The 14,162-nt window shown below is 40.7% G+C and overlaps 1 protein-coding gene across 2 annotated transcripts in view; it reads left to right on the forward strand.

Annotated features, from left to right (window-relative positions):
• The window catches only part of SGPL1 (sphingosine-1-phosphate lyase 1), a 52,502-nt gene that overhangs the window by 17,125 nt on the left and 21,215 nt on the right, over positions 1 to 14,162 (forward strand). For both annotated transcript variants that reach the window (XM_081074192.1, XM_081074191.1), the window contains exons 3-5: positions 4,204 to 4,369; positions 9,597 to 9,664; positions 12,561 to 12,708. In XM_081074192.1, the coding sequence (XP_080930318.1) occupies positions 4,204 to 4,369; positions 9,597 to 9,664; positions 12,561 to 12,708 (382 nt within the window). The remainder of the gene's footprint in view (positions 1 to 4,203; positions 4,370 to 9,596; positions 9,665 to 12,560; positions 12,709 to 14,162) is intronic.

A 14,162-nucleotide genomic window follows, 5' to 3' on the forward strand; every position in this document is an offset into this window, starting at 1 on the left:
ACACAATATGTAGATTAAGTTGAAATAAACAGAAGCCTAAATATTGTAATTATAAATATATATGCAGGTGTATGTAGACAAAAATGTATCACTGAACAAAAAGGCATGGTGGGAAATATAATTATATTAAGTTCTTGTTCCATCTCTGTCTAGATGTTTATTAGCAGTCATGACCTAGCTATACAATTTTAGTTTGTTATGAATTGTACCACATATTCAAAGTAGATTCTGCCAAGAACATAAATTGTGAAAAGAAAACTCTTAGGATGGCACTGTTAAGTGATTCTCTGCCTATGAACATTGAGAATGAAGAATTGGAAGAGTACTGAGTACTGAGTGAGTCAGAAGACTTGGGTTCCTCATCCTTACTCTGACACAAGCCTGTGTGTATAAGCTGAGGCAGGCCGTTTCACTTTGGGGGCTGTGTAAAGTGAAAATGTGGGCTTGATTTCTGAAGTTCCCTTCAGCATTTAGGCTGTTTCCCATGGGCTGGTGTATTGCATCAGGACCCAGCCTGGGGTTTGTGCTGTTTGCAAGGCCCCAAGGAACTGCTTCATTCTTTTTTTCCAAGGAGATAGCATACGTTACCCCACAGAGCCCTATAATGCAATGAGCTGTCAATGCTGTCAGGTGCTGCTTCATTGGGGACTGAGCCTAGATTGTTTGTAGTAACCTAGGAGGACCTTGGAGGACTAGTTCTGTGACCAACTAGTTGCCTACTCAAAAAGCTTGCTAGGACCCATCGAAGTACAGTATCATTCTTTGGAGTAAGAGAATATAGAACTGTATCTCTTTAAGGAAATATATTCAGGGACTTTGAACTCAAGGGCTCCCCTTATCTTCTTGAGGCAATTACCAAGAAAATACATTCTTGCTGAATATAATTTTATAAATGTTAGCAAGGAGTGCCTTCATATCTTAATTGGCTTTTAAACAATGAAATTAGTTTGCCTTTGCTGATCCTTTGCTCTCTCCCTAATACTAGTTATATTACCTTTTTTGTTCAGTGCTGTGAAGAGTGGATAATATCTACAGTCATCTTTTGACATTGGTAAAAGTAACCTCTGTTTTCTGGGTGAATTGGGAATTAGAATGGAATTAGAATCACCAGAGGAAGAGCTGATCTGAATGATTGATCTGTCATCTCATTCATACACACTACTTAACCATTTGATTTGATCGCAACTTGAATGCTAGAAAATTCTTTATAATGATGGGAATCTTGCCACATGTTTGATGATGGTAGTTTCCTCTGGTCTTTCTTCAAGTCTTGACCAGCACTGCCATTGCCACGGCCACTGTGTGCAGGATTGAGGTTGTTGACAGCAACCTTGGCTCTGGGGACTGGCCACCAAGCGCTAGGAGGGAGTTGTAGATAAGCTGTGTTTCCATGAATAGCCCTCTAGGGAACCCAGAGCTTGCCTAATGTTAATTACCTCATACAGCAGCCTAATTGCTAAGAGTATACATGTTTTCAGCAAACATTTGTCGAGCACCTGTCTTCCTCCTAAACGTTCATGCTCTTACTAGGACATTGCATGTGGATATCCTACAGGAGCATAACTCAAACTAGTATCATTATCTTTTTCTCAGAATCTCTTCTGCCTTCTTCTGCCTACCTTCCTCTTCTGTTCTATCATGATTAATTGTGACACCACTTACTTAGTCTTTCAAACTTGAACTTGAAAATTTGGAATTATCTGTACTCTTCCTACTCCATACTTCCCATATCTAATAAGTTATCACACCCTGTTTATTCCACACCCCCCCCAAATTTTTCAAATCCATACTGCTTTTTGTCCCCAGTGTCATACTGCTTAAGGTCAACTCCCGTTTATTTCTCCCCTGGACTGTTTCAACAATCGTCTTAATTACAATTTTTGTTTCTCCTCTACATTCTCCTTCTAGCCATCTCCCACCAATTTATCTTTAAAAATAAATGAAAAACCCACGCGTTTTGTTATTGTTACTTTGCAGTTTGCTTTGTTGTTGTTTTTTTTTAACTCAACATTATATTCTGGAAAATTTCCCATGTAGTTCATTTAGCTTTCTATTCTTTTCAGTGCTGCATAGTATGGGTACATAAAATGTGTGTATTACAGTTTATTTAACCACTCCTCCATGGACATTTTTATTATTTATATTTTTCTTTTGTTGATACAAAGAATTCCGCAGTGAACGTATGTGCAAGTATATAAATACCAAAAAATGGAATTTCTGGGTCAAAGTGAATATACATTTAAAATGCAAACAACTCGGACAAACCACTTTACAAAAAGTGCGTATTGATTGATATTCCCTATCTCCATGCTTTTTCTCAAGGACATTTTTAAGCTGCACTTAGTGAACTTCTCCCAGCCTCAGTGCTCTGACTGACGTATTTGCTCGTTGACTTGGTCACTGTCCCTGTTTTTACTCAGTACAAATTGTGTGCTAAGCACTCCCCTGCACGTTGAGACTTAGTACCGGTGAGACAGATAAGGTCCCTGCCCTGGTCTAGCTTACCCTCTTACCATACAGAACTTTTTGCCATTCCCAGACTTTTTCTATGCATTTGCAGCTACTTTTCTGTCTTCCTGCAATGGCTCTTTTTCCTTTAACTTTTCTGCCTGGAGAATGTTCTTTGATCATGCTTTTACGCTTTTAACCAGCTTAGAGTTTCCCTCTGTCCTAGCTCCCTCATCTCCTCGTAGGCAGAGTTAGGCCTTTCTCACTGGTCTCTCTTAGTACTTCACTTACATCCTTTCTATAGCGTTGATCTTGAAGAGTTATAATGATTTGTTCATACACGTGTGTGTCTGTGCGTGCATGTGTGTGTAATGCATTAGATTATAAGCCCAGTAAGGGCAAGAGCTTAGGCGATTTACCTTAATGCTCCCCCTGCTTAATGCCTTAAACACTGGAGATGCTTGATAAATGTTGACTAAGTGAATGAATAACTAGCACATGAACTTATTTTGTGCAGGGCACTTTGGGGGCTTATAAAGATGACTAAGGTCTATCTTCAAGGACTAACCATGTAGGTAGGGAGATAAGACACAGATGAGTAGACTGCAAGGCACATTGTGATAAGCTCTGAGCAGAGGTACAATGACTGCTTGAGCATTTAATAAGAGAGATGAATTCTCCTGAGGGGTATTCGGGTAGGTTATCAGAGGACAGGGTTTTTTTCTTACTGGTGCCAGGTACTGTCAGGGACACACATAGTGATAAGATGTGGTCCCTGGCTTTAAGAGGTGTGTAGTTAAATATTAAATAGGGCCTTAGAGAAGTCATTGGCAGATCGGTCCTGCTGTGGCTTTTGTATGGCCCAGGAGTTAAGAATGGTGTTTTACATTTTAAAGATTGTTTTTATAAAAATGATATTTTGTGATATGTGAAATTATATCAAATTTTAGTATCTCTAACGACATTTTGTTGGAACATGGCCACTGTTTGTTTCCCCACTATCTGTGACTACGTTTGTGCTGCAACAGCAGTTGAGTAGTTGTAATGGGGACTCTTTGGCCTGAAGTGTTTACTCTCTGGCCTTTTACAGAAACAGTCTGTTGACCCCTGGGTTAGAGGATGGGAAAGATTCGAATAAAGTCAGGGAGAAGAGAAAGACATATTGAGAGGTAGGGTTTCTGGGTGGAAATTCCCGCCCGTTGTAGGGAATTTTTTTTCTACTTTCCCATTCCTGAATCCCAAGAAAAGTTGGTCGGGAAATCGGGAAAATTGGCTCCTTGAACCCAGATGATTGGTAGTATTGGCCGTCACGTTGTGGAAACGATTCATCGTGGAGAACAGAAAACAGATTGTATCTCGGGATTTGGGAACCGGGAAAGCGAAAAAAAATTCCCAAGAACAGTCCCGCCTGGAAACCCTATTGAGAGGCTTAGTTTGAGTTAAGAGAGTGGGACAGTGAATACTGCACATATAGAAGCTTTAGAGCTGAAATGATGATGTAGCTTAACCTTTTGTTTCACACAATAGGCAGATGGTCAAAAATCTTGTCAAAGTCCACGTGACTCACTAGGGACAGTGTACGTGGAATGACTGGAACAGAAGCTTTGAGGACCTTAGAGGATGATAAGATTGTTGCTGGGGGAGGGCTAGATCCTGAACGTCCTTGCCCTAGAGAAATGAAATTTGAAGAATAAACTAAGAATGGACTTCATTCTATCTCTGAATGTAATATTCTTTTATCTCTTATATTTCTAGAAGACCTTTGAGCCCTACTTCGAGATTTTGGAAGTATATTCTACAAAGGCCAAGAATTATGTAAATGGGCATTGCACCAACTATGAGCCCTGGCAGCTGATTGCATGGAGTGTCCTGTCGACGCTGCTGGCAGTCTGGGTATATGAATTTGTCTTCCAGCCGGAGAGTAAGTATACTGTCCCCTCTGTACAGGTATAGTGGAGGTTCATTAGCTTTGGAACTCGTAGTTGACCGATTGGACTAATTTCTTGCCTTTTGGTTTGGTTCTGATCTTTAAAAATCTGTTTAAATGGAAGTGGGGACGTTGTCTTCTGACTGGTAAAGTTATACTAGGACTCTTGTGTAACTACTTCTGCTTATGCAGATTTTTCTGGATTTGCAGCTTACATAAAAAGTCCCAAGAAATTAGCCATTGTAAGTATCCACTGATATCTCTGAGTGTGGCTTAAACCTTCTTCAGTTTTAGTTTCATGCCTAGAACATAATTGTGTCACCTGAAGTTCCCCAAGCAGGAATTTGTTGTTTTCATTTCCGGCCATCCTTTCAAGATTATGTGAAATAGAAACAGCGCTCACACAGTGATCATTTAAATGTCTGCCACGTGCCAGACACTGTGGTAGGCATCCTCGGATATCTATACAAGCAACAGAGGTCCCTGTCTTCTTGGAGTTGAACTTTCAATGTCAGGGGACAGTGTACTTTGAGCTTTCTTGGTAGTGTCTCAGGGAGCTAGAGTGACATGGGGAAGAGGAGGCCACTTCTAAGAGTGCAGAAGATGAGAAGTCTATTAGCAATCAGTTTGTAAATCCTCCATCCTTCCTAAGATCCTGCCCCCCCTACACACACACACACACACACACACACCCAGTTGCATGTTACCTCCCTGTAAATTACTTTCCCTCCGCAGGCTGTGCTTGGTAAGTAAATGGCAGGAGTGGTGGTGGGTGTTCTGTAACACTCCCTGTACCCCTTTCCTCTTCACTCTTACTAGTAGGGCATCCAGGTTAACTTCTTTGGGATAAGAAACACAATAACATTGAAGAGATTTGCTTGTCATTTCTCATTTGTTTAAAATTTCCATAACTATTTGCTTCTCTGATAACATCTGTTTGAAGGGTCTCTTTAACTGTTATTTTTTTTTCTACTTTTCTTCCTCTTCCCCCAGGAAAGTTAACTTAGAAGCTAGATTTTATTTTATCTGTACCATTCAGATAGCCATCCAGCCATTCCAGTAACATTATGTAGTAAACATTGCACTTAATTAAAGTGGAAATGAGACATGACTGCCCTGTCTAAATTTCAGTTCACTCCAGCTTTCAAAACCCTGTCCTTGGTTTCAGCTCCGAGTCCTGGCAGGATTTCCTCATAAACTCCAGCAAATTAGACTAATTAACCCTTCTGCTGCATCTGCTCTGTGGTTTAGAAATGGACACAACCCTTGTCTTTCTGCTCAGGCTTGTTCTTTTTCTGGGAAGCTTTAGATGCAGTGCTGCCCACCATCCTCTCCTTCCAGGTGAAGTGACCTAATCCAGAACACTCTAAGGAGTAGCAATCTTGTCAATCTTGTCATTCTGTATTTATTGTGATGCTACATAGCACAATTTACCATTTCACCCATTTTTAAGTGTACAGTTCAGTGACATTAAGTACATTCACATTGTTGTGCAGCCATCACCACCATCCATCTTAGAGCTTTTTCATCATCCTAAACTGAAACTCTATACCCATTACACAGTAAGTCCCCATTCCCCCCACCACCCCTCTCCCGACAGCCACCATTCTATGGACTTTTCCTTTTAAGGTAGTACATTTGTGAAACCAGGTTAAGGTTAGAGATCTTGAGATTTATATTTCATTGCTATGATTAGTGTTAGCTTTAGGTGTTTACTTCTGTTTCCAGTTCTGCAGCCCGTGGTGCCCTTGGGCATCTTGCTCCACTGGTAGAAGCACAGCCATCTTGGTCCTGGTACTTACTGCCTTTAGTGTTCCAAAAAGAATGTGCTGGCCTCTGAGCATCCCATGGGAAAATGACTAGTAGCAGTGTGTAAATGGGATGTGCCTTCTAAATCTTTGTGAGCTGAACTCCAAGCCATTTCAATTGTTTTCTTTCTGATAACATATAGTTTCTTATTACAAAAGTAGTACATGTTCATTGTAGAAAATCAGTCATATAGATAAGCCATAAGAACAAAATTAAAATTTTGCTACCTAGAGATAGCCACTATTTATATGTCTGTATTCCTTTCTGTATCCTAATCAGATTGAACCATACCGAATGTAGTTTTTATAGGTCCAACATTGTTGCGTATAGTTTAACACATACACACACAACAAACTCCTTATTTTGTAACTTCCGACTTGAATTTTAGACATATATAAAAATGTCTTCTCTTTAAGACATTGGGGATCATTTTGATAGAAGTCCCATTTTTTTTCAGCACCTTGCTCGTGTAGAAGTATTCCACATATCACTGAACAATTGAGTTACTTTTAGTAGATTGCCCTAGAGGAGTCTAAAGTGGGCTAGTGACAAATTTTGCTGATTTTGAAACTGAATACTCTTCCGGGGAGATGGTAATTCTGGAACACGGGATGATTCCAGGGTATATAAGAACTGGAAAAAGCAAAGTGGGGATGGGAGGATGGGCAGGGGTAGCTTCTCTCTAAGGTGTTCTTTCTTCCTTAATTCTGCTCTGCTCTGTATCAGCTCAAATCGTTACAGCTTGGTGTTGGTTTTAACTGGGGTTGTCCATTGTTCACAACAGAAATAGGTTATGTGGTAGGAGGGGATGATAAACTCGCCCAGTTTCTAGCCATAGCAAAACGCTTATGTTGTCTGTTCATAATAAAATGGGCATAATAACACCTGCCTTACCTGCCTTACCTAGTCATAGGGTAATAGGAGGATCAAGTGGCATAATTTGAGAGGAATTTGTAAACTGTAAAGCCATGTATTGTTGTTCTTACACTGGCATTTCCTGTTTTACTGCCTTAACACATCCTAATTACTTTTCCTTCTGTACCTCTGGGAACTTTTGCTTTTGAGATCGTCTTTTTGGGTCATGACCACATGATCTTATCATTTTTAATTTCTCCATCTCTGATCCTGTATTCTGTTCTTTTAACCCTGTACCATTTTATCCACCACTTTCACCAAATTAGTCTATTCTTTTGTCCTCTACCTGGTCTCTTTACTGTACTTTTGGAGACCTGACTCAACTTGCTGATTTTTTTAGATCTCTTTCTACCTCATTAATTATTTCACCTATTAAATAAGAAAGTGGTTCTGGATCTTTACAGCTTTAACATTGTTAGAAACGCAGTTGACTCTTGAACAATGTGGAGGTTAGGGGCGCTGACCACCAGCACAGTTGAAAATCCATGTATAACTTTTGACTCCCTCAAAACTTAACTGCAGTCCCTCGATATCCATGGGAGATTGGTTCCAGGACCCACCGCAGATAGCAGAATCCGTGGGGTGCTCAAGTCCCTATGTAAAATGGTGTAGAATGATGTATACAGTCAGTCCTCTCATCTGCACATTCCCAACTGCAGATCAAAAATGCTGTTTTTGGTCCGCAGTTGGTTGAATCCGCTGATGCAAGAACCAGGTATATGGAAGGCTGTAGATTCATTGAAAAAAATTTGCGTATAAGCAGACCTGTACAGCTCAAACCCATGTTGTTCAAGGGTCAACTTTAGTCAACTAACAGGCAGCTTAAATATCCAGTAGTACATTTTACTCATTTGATGGACTGTTAAAATATGTGAGAAGAATATACAATATTGTACATACTCCGAGATCTCAGCTATGTATGTGTGTAGAACATAAGACTGAAAGGAAATACTCCAAAATTTAAACAAAAAAGTAAGCCCAAACAAGTGGTTTCAATCCTTTTGTCTTCGTGTTCAGTCTGTCTTAGTTACCTGGTCTGTCCCAGACATTTACAGAGTTGACTACAGGTGGGCACTGTCGGGTGAGATAGAAAGACAGGGATGCAGCCTAAGGAAAAACAACCAGGAAAGATGCAAAGCATCATATATTGAACACCAGCAGAAGGGGCAGACATGTTCTGGAGTTGTTCAGAGAGTGTTCCCGGTGGCCCGAGAAATTGGATGCCCAGCTCTCCCAGGAATGCAGTAAAAGTTCATACTCAGTTCAGGCCTTCCATGAAAGCTAGGTCTTATACACATTTGGGATAGCTGGAAATTCCTGTGGTGTACCTGAAGCAGCGTGTAGCCCTGGGAGACTAGGACTCAAAAAAACAGAGACTTCATTTCAGTCCCTGCTCCGTCACGGATTTGATCTGTGACCTTGAACAAGTTATTAATGCTTTGATCCTTGGTAGCCTTTGGATAGTATGTAGTACCTTCTATGCCAACCTCAAAATCTTGTTGTCAGAGTCAGTCGAAATATATTGAATGTGAATTCATTAAACACAGAACAATCTATTTTGATGCCATGCATTTGTAATTATTGTAATTGACAGGATCAGAATTCCGTAGTTGTCCAGTGTACTGCCTGACTGAATGGCGTCTGATGGGTGTCCGTGATATTGAAGGCTTTTTTAGGTCCAGAAAATGTTGTTAGGATGAGAGACCAGCGCCTAGATCCTGAAAAAAGCTTGGGTTGTTCATTTGTTTTGGGGGAAGTGTTGGGCATCTGGAAACCTTGGAGAGGTAAAGAACTCTGAAATACGTTTGCCATTTGACCTAGCAGTTCTGTTTCTGGGAATTTATCCTTAGGTATTCTTATGTATGCAGTATGGTGTGTGTTACAAGATTATTTATTTCAGCATGGTTTGTAATTTCAAATATTAGAGACAACCTAAGTGTCAATCAGGAAAGGGCAGGTTAAATAAATTATGGTACATCCAGGTAATGAAGTACTCTATAGCTATAAAATGAATGAGGAAGCACTGATCTTTAAGAGAATATTCCTGAATAGAAAAGCAAAGTCCAGTATAGTGCTAGGGTATGCTACCTTTTGTGTAAAAGGAGAGACAAATAAGAATAAATCTTTATTCTTGTGTATATGCATAAAGAGATTCTAGAAGGCTGTTATAGTAGTTAGTTTACCTGGGGGAAGGATGAGAGTCTGGGAGTAGATGAGAGAGAAACTTTTAAGTGTGTGTGTGTGTGTGTGTGTGTGTGTGTGTGTGTGTGTGTGTGTTTTAGTTTTTGAACCTTGATGTATTCTTTATTTTAAAAATTAAATTTAAAAGGTTTTTTTTGTTTGTTTGTTTGTTTGTTTTAAAGGAAAGAAACTTTACCTTTGTGATCGGAAAGCAATTGAGATTGCGGAGGACATTTTTGAATAGTTCATGCATTATGACTAGCATGTCACAGCCGTGGATGTTTATTTGGATAATAGAACCATTTGTTTTTTCTAGGTTTATGGTCAAGGTTTAAAAAGAGATGCTTTAAGCTCATCCGGAAGATGCCAATTATTGGTCGAAAGGTAAGTGGAACCTATGTAGCTCTGCCTCCTCTATCGCACCCCTATGGTGATATCTCTTTCTAGTTACTGAACCTACTATTCTCAAGCCGTGCGTGCGTGATTTTTTGGTCCCCCACCTCCTAGGAACATTTGACAATGTTTGGAGACATTTTTGGTTATCACAACTGGAGGGGAATGCTGTTGACATCTAGTGAATAGTGGCCAGGGATACTGCTTAAACCTTCTACAATGTACAGGTGTGCCCCCTACAACAGAGAATTATCTGGCTCAATATGTCAGAAGCGCCAAGACGGAGAAACCTGACTTAAGGCTTTTTCCAACACCGGTGAGCAGAGGAGAAAGGAGATGTCTGTTAAGGAAGAATTTGAAGTTAGAAAACCTGGCAGAAGTAACACGGTGCTTTGGAGCAGTATTTGCCTGGGCTGAATTTAAACGTTTATCCAGGATAAACCATGTAAACCACCCTCACATGGTTTAGAACAGGGCTGGCAAACCTTTTCTGGGCAGGGCTGGATATGAAACATTTTAGGCCTTGCAGACCATACCGTGTCTGTCACTCCTTAGCTCTGCTCTTGTGGAGGGATTGCAGGGATGGGACCATAGGCAAAGGAGTGAGCCTGGCTATGTTCCAGTGAAACTTTTTAAATAAAAATAGGTGTAGGCCAGATTTGGGGTGTAGTTTGCTGATCTCAGGTTTTTAGACACTTAGATAACAGAGCTATTGTCTTGCTCTTTGGACCTATCTATAGTCTAGTATGTTCCATTCACTGTATCCTCTGGACCCTTACCCACGCTGAGGATAAGACAGTCACCTCTGTACTCTTCCCACAGGTTCTTTATCGCAGATGAAGATAAACAGGGCAGGCCCCACTGCAAGCTTTCAAGCTGGCAAATGAGCCCTGGGTGGTCTTCAGCTCCCCCAGTACCCTGCGCCGCCCCTCAGCTTTCCTTCAAGCTTTTTTTTTTTTTTTTTTTTTAATTTACCCCAAATTATATTAAGCCCTAAAATGAAATCCTTATAGAGTAAGGGGTAGGGGATAGGAAAGATAGAAAGAATGGACCGGAGCACAGAGGATAACAGCCCCTGTATTTTTTCTGCCCTTATTCTTCACACTTTGCTCCTTCAATTTCAGATTTGGAGACAATGCTAGGATTCCAGAACCCAGTCTGTTCTTTTATTATAAAATAACAGAATTGGAAGGGACTCAGAAACGATATAAACACCTTTAACTTTTTAGAAGCAGATTTTGAGGCTCAGAGACAAAAAGTTATGTTTTTTTGAGTGAGCATGTGTGCATTCCTCTCTCATTCATTCACTAACGCAGCCCTGCTTTCTTTAGCACTTGCTCGGTGTCCAAGTACTATTCTGGGTGCTGGGGATATAGTGGTGACCAAGACCAAGTATTCCTCCGGGGCATTTAGGTTTTAGTAGGACAGACAGAAAATGAACAACTAAACAAATACATAAGAATTTCATTTTGAAATAAATGCTGTGAAGAAATTGAAATGTGATAGAGGTTCCGAAGTGAGAATTAAGGGTGGGAAGTACTTGGCTCTGCTTTCTCAGATCCCTCTCCTTGTCATTTTTTGGTCTGTTTTATTTTATTACAACAGCTCAGTCTGTGCGTGGAAGCTCAGCTTTCCTAGTTTGTTCCTGTTGCATGGTCACGCTTTATGTAACGTAACTCTTTATTTACAACTTGGGAAATATCTTCACGCTCATCACATGCCCGGACATTGCCCAACAGTGTGGACTCTGCTACCTGCCAGGGCCTTCCCATGAGCTCGTTGGAAACATGTTTTAAAGGAGTGGCTTTCCCTGTGGTTTCACTGAGGGCCACATCTAAGATCATCCACAGCTAGAGATGAGAAACTAAACGTCTGGAGTGAGATCATGTGTAGATAGCACTGTAACACACAAACTGTGACATGTAGCCACTCTTTCCCAAACCTAGCAGCCAAGCATCTCTTATTACAAATAGCAGCCCTGGCCACCCTACCTCCTTCCTCTGCTGTTTCCACTCCCAGCCTTTTTCATTACCTGACTTTCATTTTCTGTCTCTACTACTAAAGAAAAGCTTCATGAGAACAGGAATTGTTTTCACTGTGTACTGCCTCAGTTTGTGTTGTTCCCTGTGTGTTCCTGGCCCACAGGTGGTTCAACAAATATTTATTGAGTGAGTGAACGAAGGAAAGAAAATGCCTCAGAAGCTGTTGCTATGAGGCTGGAAAAGAAATAACTCGTTATTTCTCTGTGATAAATCAAGTAGCAGAAAGGATCTTAGCTCCTCCTAGCACTTCAGGCTGTCTACAGCCTGCAGAGATAGAATGCATCTTCCTGGCACTTCCCAGGATGTGTCGAGCTTATATGGGGAACCGTGCAGATTCCTGATTCCTGCGCATGCCTTCCGAAGGAGCTCATCACTTGCACAGCACCAGAATCCTCTTTACTGCTGCTTGGCCTGTTTTCTGCCTGGCTATTGTTCATGGCTCTAGTGTGTATCTCGTAACACACACACTGTAACTGCTGCCAGAGCAGGAACAAAGTCCAGATACTGCCCTCAGAGCAATGCTGACATTAGCAAATCAAACCAAGTAAAGCAGTGGGGATCTCGACATGGCAGAGGAAAGGGCGGGGAAAATCGAGTGCAACTTTGACCTTTAGAGAGAAAGTTGACTTTTCAGATTTCTAAGAAAATGTTGCACATGCCAGAAAATAGCTGAACAGTCAAACTGTCACCATGTCTCTCTAAGAAAAAATACCACCCTTGTTCTGTCGCACGTGTACAGTGGTGCTCAGGCTTTGGCAGCCTACTTGGTGTCATACCTGGTTCGTCTGCCGTCTGTACTGTATTCTTCCATTTCTTTGTTAACTTTGTCTGTCTTATCTTTGGAGATCCAAGAGGCGTTGAACAAGGCCAAGGATGATATTAACAAGAACATGTCATTTCTGAAAGTGGACAAAGAGTATGTGAAGGTTCTGCCCGCCCAAGGTCTGAGCTCGTCTGCAGTTCTGGAGAAGCTCAAGGAGTACAGCTCCATGGGTATGGTTCTCGGCAAACACGCTCCCTGCTTCGTTACCTGGCTGGGCTGTCGTTTAATGTTTGGGGGGGTGAAGAACAGTCTGTCCCTGGTACTCATACTCTCTGCAGGGCCCACTTCCTGTCTCGAAGGCTGAATTTCATATTTTAAAAATTATATTTAGATTTATCCTTCATTCATAAAGCAAGCATATCTCAGAGACAGTAGAACTTGGTTCCATTTCCTTTTGTAAGCCTGAATAAAACAAATACATTTGTTTTCTAAAAAGAGAATATGTGTAATAAAAAGGAAGCACAGCTCCGTTACAGAAATTGTGAGATCTGCATAAAAGCACAGAAAAAAATAAAATGTCACTATAATTACCTCATCAAAAGATAAACACAGATGATGATGATGTGTGTGTGTGTGTGTATCAGAATGTTAATAGTGTGTTGTGTAATACACACACACACACACACGCGCGCGCGCGCGAAGGATAAATGCACCAAGTAGCTTAATGTTTAAAGAATACAGCCCATGGAATCAGCCTGGATGGACGTCCTGGTTTGTCCACTTAAAGTATGACCTCGGGTGAGTTACGTAACTTCTCTGTGCCTCAATTTTTGTCTCTCTGCAATGAGGATAATAATAATACTTGAAAGGATGATTATAGAAATTAAATGAGATCATGCATGTAAATGTATAAGACCGCGCATATAGTTAGTGCTCAATAAATGTTACCTATTAACAGACGCATGTTTGTTACAGCTTAAGGTCATGTTACAAATACGTATTTAAAGTAGGCTTTTTAGTTTGGCATAATTTCAGATTTATAGAAAATTTGCAAAGATAATACAGAGATTTTCCATATATCCCTTGCCCAGCTTCTGATATTGACATCTAAAATAACCATGGTACCTTTGTCAAAACTAAAAAATTAACATTGGTGCAGTACTATTAACTGAAGCACAGATTCTTTTCCTATTTCACCAGTTTTTCCGCTAACGTCCTGTTTTATGTTCTAGGATTCAACCCAGGGTACTACATTGCATTTCAACAGATGCATTTTAAAACGTCTAATTGACACATACTGAGTTTTTGACATTGGCTGGTACGAAGAAAGACACAGTCCAGGTTTTTATAGGTGGTGTACAGCAGGGATTAGTACTCTGAGATCTGTATATGAAGGATTTCTACGATTCTGAGGGCTGGCTTGTGCCACCATATTTCCTTCCCTTCCATTCTTAAGTCACTGTCCATTGCCATACTCTGTAGCACCAGTAAAAGAACAGGAAATGAAACCATGTATTCTACTTGTGAGAGTCTGGTGATCTCTGGTCTGAAGACACGCCTGGTACAGAGCAGTGTCGTCTCAGGAAAGAGGGAAAGTCAAATGGCTGCAGGCCAGAGTTTGGCAGATTGCGAGAGGTTGAGAGATTAGTCTGGATATTCACTACTCAGTCCTGCTCTCCTGTTG

This window comes from Rhinolophus hipposideros, assembly GCF_964194185.1.
Source record: "Rhinolophus hipposideros genome assembly, chromosome: 15".
Lineage (NCBI taxonomy): Eukaryota > Metazoa > Chordata > Mammalia > Chiroptera > Rhinolophidae > Rhinolophus > Rhinolophus hipposideros.